The 23,019-nt window shown below is 34.9% G+C and overlaps 2 protein-coding genes and 1 long non-coding RNA gene across 7 annotated transcripts; 2 read left to right on the forward strand and 1 right to left on the reverse strand.

Moving 5' to 3' along the window:
* Positions 1–2,141: 2,141 nt before the first annotated feature.
* On the reverse strand, positions 2,142–4,667 carry LOC132061013 (uncharacterized). The gene is made up of 2 exons (XR_009416082.1): positions 3,498–4,667; positions 2,142–3,295 (listed from the first exon to the last, which is right to left on the reverse strand). It is a non-coding gene; the product is annotated as an uncharacterized LOC132061013 (long non-coding RNA).
* Positions 4,668–13,183: 8,516 nt separating this feature from the next.
* LOC132060372 (mediator of RNA polymerase II transcription subunit 11) lies at positions 13,184–18,578 on the forward strand. 5 transcript variants are annotated; one of them, XM_059453395.1, is made up of 5 exons: positions 14,429–14,911; positions 15,023–15,059; positions 16,506–16,629; positions 17,416–17,532; positions 17,946–18,578. In XM_059453395.1, the coding sequence occupies exons 1-5, from the start codon at positions 14,896–14,898 to the stop codon at positions 18,141–18,143; spliced, it is 492 nt and encodes a 163-aa protein (XP_059309378.1). In that variant the 5' UTR covers positions 14,429–14,895; the 3' UTR covers positions 18,144–18,578. The 5 variants fall into 5 exon arrangements, with proteins under 5 accessions (XP_059309380.1, XP_059309379.1, XP_059309381.1 ...); XM_059453397.1 differs by lacking the exons at positions 14,429–14,911; positions 15,023–15,059 and adding an exon at positions 13,184–13,298; XM_059453396.1 differs by lacking the exons at positions 14,429–14,911; positions 15,023–15,059 and adding an exon at positions 13,414–13,561.
* A 1,994-nt stretch (positions 18,579–20,572) lies between these two features.
* Positions 20,573–21,927, forward strand: LOC132061014 (uncharacterized). Its single transcript, XM_059453896.1, has one exon. It carries the CDS (start codon positions 20,752–20,754, stop codon positions 21,325–21,327), a length of 576 nt encoding a protein of 191 aa, XP_059309879.1. The 5' UTR covers positions 20,573–20,751; the 3' UTR covers positions 21,328–21,927.
* The last annotated feature ends 1,092 nt before the right edge of the window (positions 21,928–23,019 follow it).

Genomic DNA, 23,019 nt, shown 5'->3' on the forward strand with positions numbered 1-23,019 from the left:
TTCAGAATCAATCTTCTGAAAATTTTTGTTTAACAATATAGTATCCAAAACATATGACTAATTCAAATTCAGGCCATGTCAGATTGTGTTAAGAGGCATTTAAAAATATTCATGCTAAATACTGAATAAAGAAGTGTAAAAATACCCATGTCATCGCTGAATAAAGAAATCCATTGATCACATGTTGGAGGTCTAAATCTTCCCTTTTTGAATTTGTATAGATACAATGATAGTATAAAATTTTCTAAACTCACAGCATAATCTTACCAATCATAAATTCATAACATAATACTTAACTTCTTTATACATTTTCTAATGTTTACTTAATTTCTAGCTGAGAATTGGAACTTTATTTTAAACTAGATTATGGTGTTTTGAACTTCTAAAAATATAATACAGTATCTTTTTTAGGTTTTCGTTCGAGGTTTGGGTAGAAGGTGATAAAAGTGATTCGTTTCAAAAATAAGATTTTCTATGCGAATCTAAATTAATTTTAAGAGTGCTTTACTTCTTAAATAAGATTTTTTTCGGGAAGAATCAATGAACTTAGAATGTCATTATGGAACTTGTTTTTTATACTTTCATTAGAAAAGTCATTTTTCTCTTTTTTAAAGTACTTATTTTCCTAAAGAAAGAGTTTTTCAAAATATTTTAACCAATTAAACACGAGAAAATTGAAATACCAAACACACCATTGCTCAAGCAAAAAGTACTGTCCAAGTATTTGATGATTAGTTATTGGATGCAATAGCTACCGATTATTCATGGGATGTATCCAATCCTTATTTATGAGTACCGTAGCTGAAAAAGCAGTAGTTTCTTTTGCACCACGAATACTAGTGCATCTTAAATAAGATTTTTTACGCCAATATACTCCCTCTGTCTCCAATTATTAATCACTAAGATTTTTTTTTCGTAATTTGATTAATTCACACACACTTTTGCTTTATTACATCATTAGTTGTGAAAAGGTGTAAAGTAAATTGGTGGACTATAAAATGACTTTAGCGCTTAATGGGAGTCAATAAGTCTTAATCTACCAATTTAAATCAACTGGGTTAGTCAAATAATGATTAATTAATCTACCACTTGAGAATTAATCATTATTTCCTCTTCAAAACGCTAATGTGAATAGATAGAATGATTATCAATTGTAATTTATTCACGTTATACGGTAGGGCACCATCTCATCTACTTATAGTGTTTGCTTTCCTAATGCCTCTCCAAAAAGAACAAACACTTATTTCTAACAACACCACTATTGCATAATTAATCTTTCTCTTTAGAAAAAATTAACTCTTGCTTTGGGACATAAAGTGAAACAAGGCACAAACAACACCTTTACAATTTAAGTGGTGTCTATTTGACCAAATTTGAGAAGCCACAGAAATGATTCTCTTCCCCTACCTTTTTTTTTTTTTTTTTAATTCAATCCATTATCCAGGCTCCACTAATCTGGGGGGTTTGGCAAGACCCATACCTGTCGAGATATTCTTCCCCGATAATATATGTTATTCAAGGAAGAAAAGAAAAGGTAGATTAGAAACAACTAAACCCTAGAGTTTGATATCAGTATAAGATTAAATTGTAAAAATGGTGTGGATTAGCTAAATTTCGGTTCTGTAGTCGAGAAATAGTTGGAATTTGTAAAGTAACTGAAATATAGCTACTAAGCGGAACAAGATCAGGACAAAATTACACCCTAATAATCATATTATCCCCAAACGTCACTTCTGGGATTAAACTGGGTATGTTTGTTGTTGTAATAATCATGTTTGTGTGAACATGTTCTACTTTTATATCTTAAGGAAAATCAAAGCATGACTGAATTTGAAGACTATAGGGATGCTTTTGTCCTCCACGAATATGGAATTTGAAAAGTTGATACAGACTATAAATATTGGAATATGAAAGGTTAAAAGATAACAGCTCCTTGAGACTGATACTTTCATTAAAATATGAATATTATGTTAAATTATAAACTAGAAAAATAAGATTAAAAAAAAGAGAGGATAAATGTGGTTGTTGCCTAAATGTCAACACCTCTTTTTAGACCCAATTTTTTTTCAACTGTTCCCATAGCGTTTGGGTGTCATTCAACACTGAGAAAGATACATCAACAGAAGTGGATATACGGCTGCTAAAGATTAAGCCTACCTAAAGTTGGCGAAAATACAAAGATTATGCCTGCCACTTACAACAGAGAAAGATTACACAGAAGGAGAAAGCTCACAAAAAACTGTAAGTCTTGTGCATATGTTGGAAAAAGGTCATCTAAAATAAATCAAGTCTATATAAGCTCCTAGCCTTTTGAGGCAGATTATCGTTGGAATGGAGAATAAGACTCGAGTTGTCAATACTCTATTGGGCAAAAGCGTCAACTACTGATTTGCTTCTCTATAACAACACTGTATTGTACAGTTAGTCATATCAATAGGTCTTGAATCTACGAATAATCTCCCTCAAATGCCATCGTGGAGAATCAATTTCAATGATGACTTTGTGGGGATCATTATCTATACATCATTTTAGCCCAAATTACTCGACCTTCAGCAGTATTGCTATTGTAATATTAAGAGGGGAAGTAATTAAACTCCATGATCATAGTTCATTCTCATCCCTGCATAGACTCCGGCATCACATAAAGATGTCAATAGTATTAAGAGCAAGAATATCAATACACGATAAACTAAGCTTTATACAAAAACATAATAATAAGCCCCGAAAAAAGCCTGGAGAGGGGGGAATTTGTTTCGAATAAACAAACAACCGAGGAAAGGAGGAAATTAGCGAGAGGCAACGTACAGGTAAATATAAATCCTAAATAGAAGATTTAAATATATCAACTCAATTCAAACACAAAAAAAATAAAAAAATAAAATAAAAAATAAAAAATTGAAAGGAGGAATAAGAAAGCAGTCATGTGTTCTTGTTGAAGAGCAACGATTAGGAGTCAAGATAAAATCTCAACTTCTAATTAAAGCATATTAAATCCCAATAATATCGGTTCTTTCCTTGCCAAGAACATGGTGCAACCTCAAGCAAAGTAAAGATAGAACTTGCAATTGGCAATATTGGGTAAACTTTGTAGGTAGGTCATGAAACCACCTTAATAAGAAGAAAAACAATGACCATCTACTCAAGAGCTGCTGAAATTAAAGTAACTGTTATATTAATAGGAACTTTAACTTTTCATTTACTAAAGACCTCCTGTACAGCTATTTTCAAGATGTAAACTGAATACTACTGAAAGGAAAATTTTGAAACTTTTCCACATCAAAATCCATAGTACATCCTATAACGCAGGCATAAAAGAGGTGTCAAGAAAATACAGTTAGAGTCAAAAGATGTGATTGAAATAGAGAAGGGAAGCAGCAAGGTGCATAACTAGTTATATTTCCATGAGAAAAGTAGAAAATACAGAACATAGAGTATAGCGAGGGAGAGTGCTTAATTACCCATGGGCCGTGAGAGTTCAAAAAATTCAGAGGCCTCACCTTTTTTTGCAAGATGCCGACCCTACTGTTAATAGAGACGCACTCGAAAAATATCCTATTCATGAAATACAAGTATTCATCCCATCAGATGAAAATTATTTATACCATCAAAGTACGCAATCAGAAAAGAAATAAAAGGGAGTAAACTGGACATAAATTGTTACCTTTATTATATTAAAAATGTTGCTACCAAAGAACGGAGATCATACAAATTAAACACGAGATTGTCACATAACGCACTAAAGTTTAGAAACGACACAATAAAATTAAAGCCAGAATTTAAAAACGTAAACATTTTGATAATACATCATTAACCAGAATATACGCATGACGATAATCAAAGTAAAAGGCAAAGTTCAATGAACAAAAATCAATTAAACAAATTGCCTCCCACAATAACATCATTTCCAAGCAAATTTTCAGAACTTGAAAATGCGATAGTCTTTCAAGGTGGGAATTTGATGGAGTAGTCGAAATTTTGAGAACGATGGCAGACTAAGTACAGCCGATTTAACAATAGAGTAAGCCATTTCTTGAAGAAACTTATAGTTTACTCAACAAAGCTTCTGATATTCCCGGTCATAGTCTAATTTTAAAAAATTATTGCATAAACAATGATTGAATTTGAACTGAATAAAATATTCTTATCTTTTCATGGCTAATGTGCGCCTAAGGAACATAATAAATGGGATGGAAGGAGAAATAAAGAAGCAGTGTTGTCTCTCAATATTATTTTCGTCACTGTTAACCTGCAAAAAAGTTTTAGAGTGTTGACGCTGTAACGGAAGAAGCCAAATACTTATCATATAAACCTGAAAGATATTTTCTTTCCTATTTCTTTGAGTTTTCCTCCTAACGTTAATCAAAGGATTGATGTAGAAAACAATTCATTTAGAATTATGAGATAATATATACTTGATGTCGCTTGGTTCCGTTTAGAAGTGGATAAGAATCTAGCACAACCAGATTCGCAAAAAGAGACATCAAAGATATATTGTGTGCTATCATGTTAGATGGAAGACATATTAAAAACAAAACAAAAAATAAAGAGAGATGCACCATTCATTAAAAAATAAATCCATTACTCTTGGTAATAGTTGAAACATGTCTACCTAGACCAAATTGATTCAAATACAGTTCTTATGATGGCTAGTTGTATCCGGCCGTTGTCACAGGTATAATCTGTTGGGAATAAAATAGCCCCGCAAAAATAATATTCACGGTATTAGTGATAAACGCGGAACACTAATTTATGGTTAAATTAGCAAGAATAAAATGCAAAATAATGACACCAAGGTTTTACGTGGAAACCCTTCCCCGAATAAGGAAAACCACGGAAGAGAAAGAAAATTTGATATCACTATAGTAAGGAATTTTACACGTGTAGTAACGAGTATAAATATATATAGACCACTACACCCACAAAAGAAAAACACTCTTTGATTTTTCCCACCTTACTACAATATCACTCACACTCTATTTTTCTTCACAGACTATTTTCTTACAGTCTATGGAATACCTCACTTTGCTCTCACTCAGATGTATTGTCTGAGATTTTCTTGGTGTAATTCCAAATGAAGCTTAGAACTCTATTTATAAGCTTCAGAAAACGCGTGAACAAGAAAAAATAACCGTGAATTAAACCGCGTGAACAATAAATAATCGAGAAACCGCGTTTTATACGCGCGAACAATACCACGCGTATTTACTATTCAACTCCGGTGGGCCCCACATGTCCGAGGGACCTACTCAAACAATTCTCCTCCCGACGACACGGGGAAGAATGTTCTTGTGAATCATCGAGAGCTCATACCAGCTAGCTTGGAACAAACTTCAAGCTTTGCCTTGAGACCGCCTTTGTCATCATATCACCGCATTTCCATCCGTGTGGATTTTCTTCAATCGGAATCTTTTTGTCTCCGTAGCATCACGAATCCAGCCGATATCCTCGACATCAATGTGTTTTGTTCTCGCGGTACATCGAGTTCTTGCTCAAGTCTATCGCACTCGATCGTCGCAATAGACAATATACTCCATTTGCCGCAATCCAAGTTCTTGAAGGAATCTCGAGCCATATCATTTCTTTGCCAGCTTCAGTAGCCGCAATATACTCCGCTTCCGTTGTAGACAGTGCGACACACTTCTGCAACTTCGACTGCCATGATATAGCTCCCCCTGAAAAAGTAAACAAATATCCAGTAGTGGATTTTCTGTTATCAAGGTCACCTGCCATATCAGAATCTGATAGCCCTTCAAAATTGATTTGATCCTCCAAAACACAAGCATTCATCCGAGCTTCCTCTTAGATACCGAGTATCCACTACGCCTACCTTCCCAATGCTCTTTCCCCGAATTTTCGAGAAATCGCTAACAATACCGACCGTACGAGCAATATCCGGTCGAGTGCATACCATTGCATACATCAAACTTCCGACGCAGAGGAATAAGGAATCTTGGCCATTCTCTCTTTTTCCTCCGTTGTTGTAGGACACATCTCTTTGCTCGCTTTAGATGACCGTGAGAGAGGTGTGCTAACCCACTTAGCATTCTTCATATCAAGCGCTCTAGTACACGTTCTATGTACCTTTCTTGTGACAAATAAAGCTTTCTTTCATCTCTTGAACGAGTAATTCTCATGCCCAAAATGCTTACATGACCCAAGTCTTTCATTGCAAAAGACTTACTCAATCGTTTCTTCAACTCGTCAATCCTCGGAAGCATTCTTGCCTACAATCAACATATCATCCACATATAGCAAAGGATGATAAAGTCATCATGAGAAAATCTTTGTACAAACACACACAAAGATCCAAGAAGTCTTCTTAGAGCCTCGCTCCCCCCATACACTAAACTTCTTGTACCACCGTTCCGGGAGCTTCGTTCAATCCATATACTCTTCTTAAGTTTGCATACAAAATTTTCTTTACCTTTTTCCTCGAAGCCCTCGGGTTGTTCCATATAAATCTCCTCTTCTAAATCACCATGAAGAAAAGCAGCCTTCACATCCATCTGCTCAATCTCCAAATCAAGACTAGCGACAAACCAAGAACTCGTCCGAATGGAGGACATTTTCACGACAGAGAAAATATTTCGTCAAAGTCAATATCTTTCCTTTGACCAAATCCCTTAACAACCAATCTAGCTTTGTATCCGGGCTTCAAGTCGTGTTCTTCGCCTTTAACTTTGAACACCCACTTGTTCTTCAAAGCTCTCATGCCCTTAGGCAATTTCACCAACTCATAAGTATGGTTCTCTTTTTTTTCATCTCATCTTGCATGGCTTCGATCCATTGATCCTTGTGCTCATCTTCCATGGCCTCCTCATAACATTCAGGTTCTCCCCCATTGTGAGTAATACATACTCATTAGGTGAATAACGGAAGAAGGAACATGTCTTCTAGTCACCTTCTAATGGAATATCCGAGTCATCCACGACTTCGTAGAGAAGCATCTACCTCATCAATAGCAATCGTTATCATCATCAACATGCTGATCCGGAACATCATTCGGGCATCACCATCGTCATCGAGCCCACCAACTTCATCAACATTTGTTTGAGGAACTTGATCAAGATTAACTAAGCCTTCGAATTGAAGATTTTATCTTCTCCGCTTTGTTAATATCTTCAATGGTTTGATCCTCCATGAAGATAATATCACGACTTGGAGCTTATTATCAATTGGATCATATAGCCGTAACCAAACTCATCAAGGCCATAACCGATGAAGATGCAAAAAGAAGCAATTTTGACCTCTCATCTTTAGGCACATGTACAAAAGCTTTGCAACCAAACACTTTCAAGTGGTCATAGAAACATCTCGCCATACCAAACTCCGTTTGGAACATCACTTTGCAAAGCAACCGCAGGGATAGATTAATAACATGTGTGGCGGTAGCAACAATGCCTCACCCCAAAAGGAATTTGTGCAACTTTCGCTTGTAAAAGCAAACATCTAACTCTTTCCATCAAGGTCCCGTTCATCCTCTCTCGCTAAACCATTAAGCCGAGGAGTCTTAGGAGGAGTCTTCGTGTTTATACTGTTGCTTGCAATTCGTCAAAACGGTCCACAATATTCACCACCGTTATCGTACGAATACACTTCGGCCTTCTTTCCGCTTTCTTTCAATCGAGGCCCGAAATCTTAAAGACACCCAACACTTGGTCTTTAGTCTTTAAGACGTAGACCCAAAGTTTCCTTGAGCAATCATCAATAAAGGTAGCGAAGTAAAGTTGCACCACCCAAAGTCCTTATCTTCATTGGACCACATAAATCCGAATGCACCAACTCAAGCAACTCGTCTTTCAAGGAGGATGAGACTTGAAAGAAACTCTATTTTGTTTTCCAAAAATGTTGCTCACACTTTTCTAATTTAGCACTTTCGAAATTTGACAATAATTTCTTTTTGGCCAGTAATATTTAGTCCTTTCTCGCTAATGTGGCTAAGCCTCTTATGCCATAACGTTGAAGAGCTATTGCTCTCAACTGCATTCACCATATCAACACAGGTAGAGGCCGTAGTCCAGTATAGACCACGACGCTTTTCGCCCCGAGCCACAATCATGGAACCCTTAAAAGTGACTTTCCAAAGACCATTGTACCGACATATCCCTCATCATCCAAAACACCAACAGAGATCAAGTGCAAACGAACATCGGGTGCATGCTTTACATTGTTTAAAACTAGTTTAGTTCCAATACTAGTTTTCAAACAAATCGTTCCAACAACCACCCTAGATACGGTTGATTACTCATGCTCAAAGTTCCAAAGTCACCCGGAGTATAGGATGAGAAAAATTCCTTCCGTGATGTCACACGAGATGCGGCACCACCGTCCACAACCCAAATCGACTCATCACAAGCAATATTTATCGATCCGCATCAAGGATAGTAACAAGATCTTCTGGAGTGACAATGGCAACACGATTGCCATCTTCTTCTTTTCCTTATCTCTATTCTCCTTTTTCAAAATCCGTAACTTTTCATGTCCCTTTTTTCCCGCAATGATAGCACTCAATATCTTTAAGTCTCAGGATTTGCTTCTATGATATTCTCTTATTTTTGAGAACCACGATTCTTGCCTCTCCTCTAGTGTCGGTCACCAAACATCCGATGAGAGGAACCTTGAGATTTTCTTCTCATCTCTTCATTTAAAAGAGGCTTGGCAAGATCCATAGAGATCACACCATTCGGAGCGAGACAATGAAGTTCTAATAATTTCCCAAGAACTGGTAGGAACCAAGTAGAAACAAACCTTGAATTTCTTCATCAAAATTAATGCCCATAGCGGACATCGGTTCATGATCCCCCGAAAATATTCGATGATCCGTCATTGCGGAACTATCGTGGTATTTTAAACCCAAAGATTTGCTTTATCAAAAACATCTTGTTGTTACCGCTTTTCCGAGCATACAAACTTTCAAGATGCTCCCATAGGTCCCGAGCGTGTGTCTCCCCAAAATATGGTTCAACACATTATCGTCAACCCACCGTCTAATAAAGCCGCAAACCTGGCCGATGCAACAAATTCCACTTTCATCCGATTTATTATCGTTTTTTATTTGCAAAGACAAAGTTCATGAAAATTCTTTGACATAGAGCAAATCTTCCATTTTGCCCTTCCAAATGGCATAATTTACGCCACTCAAAGTAATCATTCTACTAGTGTTGGCTTCCATCGTTTATCACAAATACAAATACTATTTTATTCGAAGACCAAAGTAATTCTTTTCTGATGTAGAGAGGTGCTGCAACCACAGAAAGCATACTTTCACAGAACCTTGGCTCGATACCACTTGTTTGGGAATAAAATAGCCCCGCAAAAATAATATTCACGGATTAGTGATAAACGCGGAACACTAATTTATGGTTAAATTAGCAAGAATAAAATGCAATAATGACACCAAGGTTTTACGTGGAAACCCTTGAATAAGGAAAACCACTACCAAGAGGAAATTTCGATATCACTATAGTAAGGAATTTTACACCTTTGTGTAGTAACGAGTATAAATACTCCTAAGACCACTACACCCACAAAAGAAAAACACTCTTTGATTTTTCTCACCTTACTACAATATCACTCACACTTATTTTTCTTCACGCATATTTTCTTACGATACCTATGGAATACCTCACTTTGCTCTCACTCGATGTATTATCTCGATTTTCTTGGTGTAATTCCAAACGAAGCTTAGAACTCTATTTATAAGCCGGAAACGCGTGAACAAGAACCCACGTGAACGCATACACCGCGTATAACGCGTCACCGCGTGAACGATGGGATTAAGTTGCAAGAAAACGCTTTTATACGCGTGAACAAAGTATTTACTATTCAACTCAAAGGGCCCCACATGTCGGCGGACCTACTAACATAATCTTCATTAAATGATTATACACATGTATTTAATATATATATATATATATATATATATAGGTTTTTTTTCACGTCCCTTATTGATTAACTTTATCATTATTTATATCTAAGTTATAATCTCTCAATTAAATATTTATTATTTTTATGTGTCATTTTCATTAATGACAGAATTCTATTAAAGGGCAAATGTAAAAAAAATAATTAATTATGTCTTGCACTTCTATAACAATAAATAATCTGAGACAACTTATTCAAATGGTAATTAAAAATATTACAGCTACTTTAAAAAAATTACATAAATACAACTTATTTAAAATTTTAACTTCTTAATTACAAAAATACAATTTTTTATATTCCTAAAATATCAATAATACTTAATTTTAAGAGTTACTACCATTAATGCATATCCACTTTTTTCTAAAAAGTGAAGGTACTCGAATAAACGTTGTTGTTTTATAATCTTCATTAAATGATCATTGAAGTTTGATATCCACTTAATTGAACAATTGCGTTCAATTTACCATAATTGAGTGTTCTTTGTTGAAAAACTAGTAAAAGGACGAGAGGTTTGAAAAATCATAACACTAATAAAGAATTTCAAGGGTGGCGCAACTCATACAGCAAATTTTAGTTTTTTCTCATATAAGATAAGATAAGAAACCAATAATGTTAGCATAATTTGATGTATAATAATAATGCATATATTTAATTGGCAATGACTTTGAAATATATTGCATGATTTGGTTCTCGTGTTTGTCCACACCGGGTGTTTACATCAAATCATATAAATTTATATAGTTAAGTAATTTAACGAGATAAAAATATGTACTGCTTAACTATGATAAAATATTACTCCCTCCATTTCCCATTTTAGGCTTTTTATTTTATTTTAAAATAAATGGTGCTTTATGATTTCAAGAAGAAATTAATCTTATTCTTCTAAAATTACCCTTATTTACATAATCAAGAATCATTAAGTAACTTTTCTTTTTCTAAGATGGTAAAAACATTCTTAATTTTTTAGGAGCGTGTATAAACTAAAAACACTATTTATTATAAGACAGGGGGAGTAATATATTTGTACAAACGTATTTATACATAAGTTTAAGGACCGTCTTCAAACAGGCTCTTAGGGTGCTTAATACCTTCATTTCGGAATAAATCAAACCCTTATGTAGAAATAAACTTTTACCTCCTAGAGTGTTTTTTTTCCATTTTCTTTATTTGGGTCATTAGTAGTAATTTAGAAAAGGAGAAGAAATTAATCTTTCAATAGAGTGGTTTAAAGGAGAACAAAAGGAGAGCAAAAGCGGAATCAGAGAGCTACCACTAATACTGTCTGCCGGTGAAGGTATGATTTACTTCTCACTTTTAGATCTTTATAACAGATAATTCGCAGGCTACTATTTTTATTTTTCCTTTTCTAGATATAAATCTCGAAATAATTTAGGGTACATATTTATGAACAAATTACTGAAAAGACCATTAGGATTAGGAGAGAAAAGCATTGTAGGTGATGAAATTAGGCAGTGAATGAGTGATAAAAAAAAAATGGCAAAGAGAGAAGATGAACAAAGAAAGATTAATTAAGTAAATTGAATATATGAAATTAGTGAGATTTTGTGAGTTTAGGAGAAATTGGAACAAAGATGAAGCAGAATAATCATGATAATAGTTAGTTAAAGTTCTCTTTTTTTTTTTTTCTGTAGAACATTTGTATTTTGGGTGATATGGTTTGATTTAATTGCTTTTAACTATTGTAATGTTCAATATTATCCTTTTGTAAAACTGAGATGAATTGAATATACAACTACAACAACAACAACAACAACTATCTTCTTCATTTAATTTGAATCTCGTGTCATTGTCATACCAAATAAAAATAAAAATGATTATAAATTAGGAGAGAAAGGCATTGTAGGTGATGAAATTAAGCACTTATGAACAAAGAGTTAATGAGAAATGCAATATGAAATTGGTGAGATTTTTGAGAGTTTTAGGAGAAATTGAAGTAAAGAAGAAGCGAAATAATCAAGATAAAATAATTTTTCAAAATCTATGTTTCTATCATGAATGTCAATGGTGTCAGTTTAATGGGCGTTTGGACATAAAAATTTGAAAAAAGTAGTATTTGGGAAAAAGTTGAAAAATGGTATTTGGAAATTGGAGTTGTGTTCTGCCATGAATAATACAGCTCGGAAAAATGTTAAATTTTTTTGTGTAATTTGGAGAGAAGATGAACAAAGAGTTAATGAAGTAAATGGATTATGAAATAGGGAAAAAATTTGCGAGTTTAGGAAAAACTGGAACGAAGAAGAAGCAAAATAATCACTATAAATAGTTAGCTAGCGTTTGGCCATAGATTTTGTGAAACTTGAAAATAAGAGCTTTGAAGTTGTGTTGAAATGGTTTTTGGAACTTGAAGTTGTGTTTGTACATGCATTTTAAATGGAAATAATATGAATGTCAATGGTGGTGCCAGTTTAATGATTTTCACCATCTTGTCATCCATTGTGACACGCTCTTAGTGGGCGTTTGGGCATAAAAAAATGTGAAATTTGAAAAAAGTAGTATTTGGGAAAAAGTTGAAAATGGTATTTGGAAATTGGAGTTGTGTTTGGACATGAATACAACTTGGAAAAATGTTGAATTTTTGTGAGTGATTTGGAGTGAAAAATGTGAAAACAGGTATTTGGAGTTTTTCAAATTCCTGAAAATTGTGAGAATTCTATGTCCAAACATGACTCCGGGATACAATGCTGGAAAAAAAAAAAGTGAAAATATCATTTACTTCATCCAAAAAAAAAAAATTGAAAATTATCCATGGCCAAACAAGCCCTTAGTAGTTTACACCATAAACATCAATTTGATCTCATACTTGATGGTGGGGAGTGTGGAAAGTTGTGTGTCTCTCACACAATATTCATAAAGGAAAACTCATTTGTACTCTTTAACTTCTCTGGAGCAATCACCTATTGTCCATTCGCGAGAGAAAGATAAATTTTCTTTCCACAATCCCAAAAAGGAGAAGCTTTTTGGTTTGTTCACGAAGGGAATATTTTTGTTAACAGAACTCAAAATAGTGGTCCTAATAGTCATATATATATATAAAAGCAGGCAAAGGGCCAGCTGACGTGGCGCTCCCAATGACCAGCATTTATATTTATCTATTTTCTCCTTTTTTTCCAATTTCTACTTCATACTACTAAAAAAAACGTCAGGGAAAAAAAAGAAAAATCCCACCGATTCGGTGCTTTAGCATAGAATCTCAAGAGTCGCTTCTTAAAAACCACCCAATAAGCCAAAGCCTTCGGCCTCACATGCCGGTTCAACCAAACACGACTTCTCAAAAAAAATAAAAAAATAGAAGAGAAGTTTACCTGTGAGGATTGAGGAAGATCCATTTGTTAATTCATCTATTCTCAAATAAGGTACAAACTACAAACCTTCCTATCGCCGGCCTTGTATTGGTTTTTTCCCTTTTCCAACACATTCTTTCACATAAGAGAGAGGAAACCCTACAAACTTTGATTATTTATTTTGTGGCGCAATCTTTTTGTTGCTACAATTGTATCTTTTGATCAGTTTGTCATCTTTTTCGGTCTTTATATCGTATTGGATAATTCTGGTGGGATTCCTTTTATTTGTGGTTCATCAGATGTGGCTCAATGCCTCTACTATGGGACTCAGTAAGGTAGATATTGATGTGAATGATAAATTAAACTTATATAGCATGTTATCCAGGAAGGAAAAGGAATTAGTGCAATGAATGATTGAAATTTGTTTTGTTCGACTGATGTATGCCAGAAACTTCCTATTTGTTGACAAAAGGAATTTGGATTAGACAAAAATAATTTTGTTTCAGGGGTTAATTGAAGTTTGTTTTCATGGTGCAATTAAACTACTAAAAGTATAGCGATCTGTGCGGACTGATTGATACAGAGAATACGTGAGTTTTGCAGGCTTAGTTTTGAGGCTTTATTAGGAAGATGAGAGATTGAGAGTTGTGAAACAGTGAAGGAATAGGAAACATTGGTAGAAACAAAAGTTGAGGAAGTAGAAACAAAAGTTGAGGATGATGAAGTACCCACCCCCACTGTACACGACACCGGTGGCTGCTTCTGCTCCTGTTAAGGACGAGAACTAATGACGGCCATACTAGCCTAAGGTTGAAGAAACACCAGGAATAGCAACTTCAGCATTAAAGGCTTAATATGACAGTAAATAATGAACAAATCAATAACTTTTCTTATAATCTTCTTTTTATTTGCTCTTTTCCTCTTTCGTTTAAAGTAGACAAAAGCTGGATGAATTATCATTCATAGTTGTTCTTTCTTTCTTCCTTACCATTTGTAAGTTTATTTGCAATTTCTCAAACCAGTGTTCCTTCTGATTCCTCAAAGCCTTTTTCATTAGTACAGTACGATATATGTTTCCTACTTTTTATTTCTCTTAATTGCTATTTATAGTATTATTGTTTCTTAAGTATGATAATACAGAGGAGTCATTTCATTAAGATGAACCTACATGTAATATATCTTATGTTTTGGCTTTCACTTTCAACCGAGTAAGGATACAAATTTAACTGATAACATTGATAGTTTAAAAGCTTTCCGTTGTTAATGTAGTTTTTTCAATTGTGTTATACAATTTGCCCATTATGATCGTTCATGGTAGAATCATGAAGAGATTTTAGTTATCAAGGATTGTTTTTAAATGCCGAATTATTTAGCCATATTTTTACTTTCTTTATGAAGTATGGATTGGGAATCTCCTTAAATAGGCCCAATCTATATATTTATATAAAGTGGGCTATAGCTTAGGTGATGAGGCACTTCCAAAAACCAAGAGACTCATTTATCTTCTTTTTTCCTTCTTTTTTGTTGTTCTTTTTTTGCTCATTGTTTGGTTCGTGTTTCCTTTCCCTGATTGTTTATTTGTTACTGTAGTCAAGAAAGACAATAAAGAGTTGTGAGAGTTAAAATAAACAATCATGTCCATTATGACCCTCTAATTCTGGTGATAGTCATGGATAAGTTCTTCGGTTAGTTATAATCCTTTCCCTCTCCATACTGTTTTAAGTACCATCTTTTTGAGTTTCATATTCTATCAAAACGTTGAGCATTATTCATGAGTTTCTTTTTGTAATTCTCAGAATCTCAAGTTCAAGCGAATAAGCAAAGAGCTCATAGGTACATGTCGAAATGTCTTTATTTCGGGAAGTCCACGATAAATAATGTTGTTAATTGAATATGAACAGAGGTACAAGCATTACATGCTGAGAAGTAAGAAGCACAGATGATGCTAGGAGAATCCCCAAGATAAAGATAGTACTTCATTACATCGAATATATAGTTGCACCTTATCCAGCAGCCTTAGCTTTCTTTCTAGCACACACATTTTAACGGATATAGTTCAACCATTGTCCTCTGTTACAAAATTGGCTTCATCAAAGATATAGTTTTCAACCATTGTCCTCTGTTACAAAATTGGCTTCATCAAAGATATAGTTATACTTATTTCTTACGCTTATTGATATTGTCTCCATATAACTTAATGTTCAATACTTTGTACCCGAGTCTGTGAAAATATGAGAGTAGTGTGCTTGAGGCAGTTAAGTGTTCATGCAATGATCCATTAAGAGATCGATGTTAGTATTATTCATAATAATATTCTCGTAAGTGAACTTATTCAAGGAGGTCCCTCTCTTTCTCTCTCGGACAGGTTTGTGTCAAACTATACTAGATTTATTGGTGTATTGATGTTAGCAAGTGTTCTTCTATACCAAAATCTCTATGAGGAGGTATCGTATTTAGCGGATGGATCCCTTTTAGTTATTCTATATTAAAGCAATAATCTCCTAAAGCTAAAGTGATAATTGTGTAGATACTAACTTTTATATTTTCCTATAGTTTATTTTCCTATAGTTTATATTTGAAGCATATGATATTCTTCCCCTGAAGTTGGTTGTTGCTTTATGTGGAGGGAATCTAAAGTGTGTGCAAAGGGCATGAGTTTCGTAAGACTTCTTAAATTTGACCCCTCATCTCCTAATTGTTTCTTAGGTATGAACACCATGGTGCATCACAACCGAAAGAATTTAACATAAAAAACTGATATTTGTTTTCAGTAAAACATGTAATAGTAAAAAGGTGGAAAATATACCTTTTTAAAAAAAATTAAATAAGAGACTGAAAAGTTGCCCTGCCGAATTCATAATCTACTATCATATCAAGCCTTTAGTGTTTCCAGTGTTGCTGCTGGTGCTGCTTCTACCTTGGTTGGTGAGGCGTCAATCCATTTTTAAAAAGTTTTATTCTCAGATTGAAGTCTTTCAGAGCATTTCATTTAAGGTTTTCGCCGATATTTTTTATGCATATTTTATGGAGTCATGGATATGTTTGATTATTAAAGAAATTTCCTTTTATGAAAGTTAAAACATGGACTAATCAACAATATTTAGAGACTTCTCCGACCGCGCGAAGCGCGGGTAAAATCCACTAGTTTTTGTAGTATTGCAAGAGTATAGTGGTGGTAAGTTTAATGGACATAAAACTTATTAGAGGTAGGTTTCTCTTCTATTTTCCCCATTGATTACAGAAGGTTTCTCTGATTGCCCCTTGATTATTTGACTGCAGCAAAATTCTGTTTAATTTCTCCACATTAGCTCGCTCTTCGGCGTTGCAATTCAGTCATCTTTTTAACACCATGGATTCGCAAAGCCAGAATACTTCGTTGCAGAGACTGCAAAATGTTGAGAAGGTAGGTGCTTTACAGAATTATTGACTTAAGATGGGTTGATTTCAGTAGCTGCTATATTTGTATCTTTGTCGTAAAATACTTTAAGTTTTGATTTCAGTAATTGATACTAAATTATCATTCCTTCCCTACCTGAGTTTTTGTTACTTGCTCTTCTTTCCCGTATACCAAAATGTTTCAAGAAAGAGAGAGAGAGGGAAAAGAAAACAAAGAGAAGAGTCTGCTTTGTGAATTGAGGAGGAATCCATATTTCGTTGATTGGGTGAAACACATAGACACGCTTAGGGATGTGTTACTCCTTGGAAAGGAACTCTACCATTGAGCTCTCCTAAGCCTTCTGGAGTTCCGGATCCTTCCTCAAATCTTGGGTCTAAAACCAGTTCAGTAGATCCAACTTCTCATTGTTTCATTGTTTGTGATGATTAACTGTTTTTACCTACAATTGTGCATCTGAATCTGATGATGGTCAATAAAACAACTCTATTGTTGATTCTTCCTATAAGCATACGTGATACTACCCTCTGACTAATTACCTTCCCCTAGGCCGAATTATCTAAACTACCAGCCGTATAGGTGTTGTGGGATCTTTCTTAGTCAATAAAACTTGAGAAGATAGGATGACGATGCTGTAGTATTTCAAGTGCTATGGCAACTAATTGTAACTTGATGAGGAAATGATGATCTTTACTTTCAACAGGGAATCATTTATCGCTTATCTTGATAAAAAAAAAAATGTAACTGAAACATTATTGACACATACCGGCTGTTGTTGTACTCTGATGTTTGCAGAGGATAGTCAGAGTTCTGGAGCTAGCAGGAGGCGTAATGGATGAAATGGCAAATCCGAGCGGTCCTAGGAAGGAGCTTATTGACAGCCATTGCAGTGAGTTCATGCAACTAATCAAGGTTTGGATATTCTTTACTTCTTTGTGAAAAATTGTAAACAAAACCATGTAAATGTGTAATAAGAAGCTGTTAAACTTTCTTGTTGTTACCCCTGGCATTTAAATGTGTAATTCGATCACTATTCTCTTGTTTACTTACTGTTTTCGGTCCTCCTTTATGTGCATTTATTTGCTGTTTGGTACTATAAAATTTGAAGTTGTACTATAAAATTTGAAGCTTCTTTCCATGTATACAAGATAAAAATGGACAATTCTGGTTGGTCTGTGAACTTTTACATATAACAAGCTAGTCTGCTGTTGTCATGGCCACTTAACATTATTTTTGTCCGGAAGTACTGAGTCCGTACCTTGAGTTCTGATTGAACTAGATTCATTTTGAGAACTAAATGAATGATGTTTTACCAATTACAACAGGACATCCAGGTCACACTGCGAGAAGAAATCAAAAGTGCATGTGAATATCGTCCTTTCGAGAAGTGTGACTATGTACCGAGAATATCAAACGAGATCTGTTGCAAGAAACTGGAGTATGTCATCTCTCAGTTTGATGATATGAAGCGAACAATTGAGGGGTATCATGCTGCATCATTAGACAATATGGCCCTAGATTAGTAGGTATTAGTCAGTGCTGCTTCCTGTTCATGTGGCAACATAAATATATACAACAACCACTACACCTCAGTTCCAAGCAAGTTCGGATCGGCTAATCTGCCAAGGTTTAAGCATTTAAAGATTTCAAACCAATGCTTTTGTGTGAATAAGATTGCTGATGGATCTCTACTAATGATTTTAAAACTCTTGTTGTCGTTGAAAATTTCTTCAAACATGATATTACATGGGTCTGTGAAATTGTAGGCTCTTGAGTAAGCGATGATGAGTTGAAGTACTTGGAATATTGAATCAAGAGTTCCCTTTGAAACAATTCTTGGATTTCCCTGTAATGCTGGGTTTATCTATTCAATCAATACTTTAGTTCACTATTCTGTTGTTGAATTGTAGGAATGATACATTTGGTGCTCACTTGTTTATGCAATGAACTTTGCTAAATGTTGCAAAATTGCTCTATTGTTGGTTATGGATTTCATATTGTCCTTATTCTTCTCCTGTTCAACGGAGACCCCATTATTATTCACTGCTGTCCATGCAAGTCGACATGTGGATGCCATGTTTAATTTAAGAGCTGGCTTCGTGCAAGACATTGCTTAGGACCTACGGGTCACACGACAAGTGCACGATCTACTTTGCAAGTTCCATTCTTCAACCCTTCGCCTATCGGCTTGGTAGGCAAGCTACCTTTATCCGTTTTTGGTTTTGATTCGTTACACTCATAAGCTCCAACAAGCCCTAGAGTCTCTTGCTGCCTAAAATTCTGCAAAGAGAGTATTGCTTTACGTTTGATCCTTGTACTCGTAGAATGTTTTGCATTCTCCACTTTTGGATCTCGCAAAGAGAATACATGTTTTTCCCTCTGATTCTCTCTCATTTGCCGAGCGAAGAAAGCGGGATTTGCCCCAGCTATCGCTATCTTTGGGAAACCAAAAGAGCTGTCGAATAAAAGAGATGCAGTCTCTCCCTTGGTCTTTGGAGAGGAAAGGGCAAATAAGAAAATGTTCTTCATGCAAGTATTTTTTGTTTCCTATGTCCTTACTAGTCAAAAAGGGGGTAACTCAATAGAAATAGTTGCTTTTATGAAATATCTAGATCGTCAGATCTACGTATGATTTTACCTGCATGTCATAGCTTATAACTTAAGGTTATTCTGTTTACATTTTTATAGGTATCATATAAGGAGAATGTTGTGTGTTTGGAGGAATGGAAGGCGTACTCAACTGGTACAAATATAAGTTTTGTCCAGTGAGTGATAAACACTAGCAAGTAAACTACATAAGGATCTTGCTTGGTGCAATATAAGCGGACAAGTTAGTTATAATTAGCTAAAATGTTACTCAAATGTTACTTCTTTGCCCGGTTTTGGTTGTTTTGACTTAAGTTAGCAAATAAGTGAGAAAATAATAATAAAAAGAAAATTTAATAGGGTAGAGAGATCAGAGTCTTTATTACATTCCGTGAAGTTGGGCCCGTAATTCTCATCAGATGTCTCTGTTTACTTGGGTCAATGAGAATTCAATAAGACCAATCAAAACTCGGGCAATTCGCAGAATTGCCCTTGTTTGGAGTGGCTGTTTTAAATTTTGCCCCTCATATTTGAAATCTTTAAATTTTGCCCTTCGGCTAAAACCCATAGGTTCCAGGTTCAAACCCACGCATTGAGTCAAAATTTTAAAAAAAATTCGCAAGGCAAGTTTAAATTTCGATCAATTTGCCAACGGCATATACAAGGAATTCTAAAGTTTTCCCTTTGCATACTTATGCCTTATGGGCAAGATTTAGCATAAGTATGCTTTCCCGATAACTTTGATAATTCATTCAAAAGTTTATGCTTGGATCAAGCATAAAAGTTTGCCCATTAAAAGTATCTTCCGCATAACTTTGTGAAGGAATTACCAAAGTTATGCCGAAGCATACTTATGCCTTATGGGCGTACTTAGCATAAGTATCTTAGGGTCCCGCATAACTTGATAATTCCTTCACAAAGTTATGCGGTCCGCATAAAAGTTTGCCCATTAAAAGTATGCCCCCACCGATAACTTTGTGAAGAATTATCAAAGTTATGCGGACTCGGCATACTTATGCCAAGTCCGCCCATAAGGCATGAGTATGCCGGTCCGCATAAAATGTGTAATTCCTTAACAAAAGTGATGCCGGTCCGTATACACGCGACCTAAACCTTGTCTTGCGATTTTTTTTTTTTAATTTATGCTTGAGCGGGGTTCGAACTCGAACCTCATTATTTCGACGCGAAAGTTCAAAGTTGCAATGCGAAGGGCAAAAATTAAAGACCAGCAATATGAGGGGCATAATTTAAAGATCACAAATATGAGGGGCAAAAATTAAAGACCACCCCAAAAGAAGGGCACTCCGCGCAAAAAAATGTCAAAACTCTCTATAAAGCCTTTCATCATTTACAATAAAGCCCAAAAGTATTGTCATCAACTTCTAGGCACCTTGTCTCTCTCTTTTCTCTTCTCAAAAAAATAACAAGACCTCATCAACTCTTCAAAGACCTCAAAAAAGAATTCTTTCTCCCCTTATCCTCTAAACCACAAAACCCCCTTATTTCTTTCATTTTCCTTAGTACTTCCATTTCTTTGAATCAACTATGAAGAATCTTTGTAGAAAAAGCACAGTTCATCCAATTACTCCACCTTTAGTATTATCAGACCAGCTTTCTTTGTTACCAGCTACAATTTTGGCACTAACAGCAGCTTTATCTCAAGAAGATAAACAAGTCTTGGCGTATCTAATTGCTTGTTCTTCCAATAATTTCTCCAACAATCTTGGAAACACTCACAAAAACTCAACCACCACTTCTACAGCCCATCCATATTGTTTCAACTGCTACTGTTTCAATTGCTATATGAGTTACTGGGTAAAATGGGATTCATCTCCTAATCATCAACTCATTCATGAGATTATTGATGCTTTTGAAGATATGGTATTGAAGAAGAAAAAAGGAAAGAGCAAGAAGCAGAGGAGGAATAAGAACATAGGATCATATGGTGGTTCTTGTGAGGTTAAAAAGAACACTGAAATGTGTGAGAAAACTTGTGGAAGCAATGATGGTGTTGTTAGTGAAGATGGTGATCGAGAACTGGATGAAGGAAATGAGAAAGGGTCTGTTAGAAGATTTGTGAGCTTTCTTGGTCAAAGCTTCTGGAGTGTTTGGCTTATCTGAAAACTTTAAGGTAATATTGAAAAAAATTAGGTTGGTTTTGTTCATTTTGGTTGTTTTTCACCCAGTATCCGGTACTTGTATTGTGGCCTGGTTAAATGATTCGAGTCGGAAAGTCCCACATTGCGGTTAAAGTGCTGTCTAACAAAGTAGCCAACATAAGCTCGACCCCAAAACCTTTAGTTAAGGATGAAAGAGTACTTATTACTTTTCCACAACCCTGGGTGGTTTGTCCATTTTTCACTTCTATAGAAGTTTTTTTTTAGTTTCTTGTTGTTCTTTGTCCCTGTTCCTATTTTTTGGGGGTTCTGTAAAGACCCTTTATAACAATGTAAAATATGGCCCTTTTTGAATGTTCACTTTCAATTTTATTCTGTGTCTCCATATTTTTCATCAATGCTTAGTTAGGATTTCCTTTTAATTTTCCCTTTTGCTTAAGAGTTATGAGTGATTGAGATAAAGAATAAACCAAGTCCAAAGAAAGTGAGTTTGTTTCTTTTTGAGGAAATATATTGTAAAGGAGATACATTCTGTTGGATTTTTATGCTAATAAATTCAAAAAAAAAAGAACAAAAAGAGAGAGAAGTATTCAGTCGATAGTTATATGTTTTACATTCTTTGAAAAATGGAACTTTAGTGAATTTTGTTTATTACTCGCACCATGAAGGTGTTACTATTCAGAGAGTCATATAAATTGTTTGGTTATCATTTCTCAATTTTTTTAAATATTCAGAATTGTCGATTTGTAGTACTTTTCATATAGCGTGCAAACATGTACATTTTGTTTTACAAAAAATATAAAAATATATACCCGAATTCACATTTAAAATTAAGTGTTTTGATCATTTTGCTCGGAACCCCTTAACATATATTGAGACATCAAAAGTACTCCACTTCTTGATGATAGAGAAATTTTTTGCAGCTGACATGGTTCGATACTTATAAATAAAATAATGGATTTGTTTCTCCATCTTTTTCACTTAAATACCAAATTTAGAGAATTTTGTTTATTTATGGTCAATGTAAGACAGTAAGAGGTGGGAAATTCTTGGTCATCTATGGACAGTTTGAAGACCTTATTAGAACTGGTCGGCCACTATTATTGTTATTATCTTAAAATTGAGAAAAGTAGTACTCCATTGACCTTTTGGTAGCCTGATAAAATGACAAGGTCTAGAATTGTGGTTTACAAGTGATTCGAATTGATTTTGTGCATATATTCAGAACCAACATTCCTTCATTTGGCTCGAGGAAACTCAAAAGGCTACTTCTAGTTTTTGTCATATTGCCATGAATGAGTCAGATATGCATGTTATGCTACTTGTGTGTTTCCTCAACTATCACTAAATATTTGTAATACTTAAGATGAGAAACAAACATACCCAAAAATTATGTGGTAGGCTATAACATGTACGGTCGTTACCGTCCAAATTCATAACGCGTAGTATTTTTTTGGTACGATAGACCTCACAAATGTATCTTTTGGGCTACGCTATAATCGAGCTCAAAAGTGCGTGTACCATGTGAACTTATATTATGCCTTATGAAACGCTTCACTTTCCTCTTCTATTTCGATGTGAGATTCAACTCAAGTGTAATATGCATCTTTCTTCAGAAGTTTGCTAATCTAGAAACTTGTCAAGTCGTCTTTTCGGCTAGCCATAATTGGCCCACCCTCCGTCATGGGTGTCATAG

The sequence above is a fragment of the Lycium ferocissimum genome, chromosome 6, assembly GCF_029784015.1.
Source record: "Lycium ferocissimum isolate CSIRO_LF1 chromosome 6, AGI_CSIRO_Lferr_CH_V1, whole genome shotgun sequence".
In the NCBI taxonomy this organism is placed as follows: Eukaryota; Viridiplantae; Streptophyta; class Magnoliopsida; order Solanales; family Solanaceae; genus Lycium; species Lycium ferocissimum.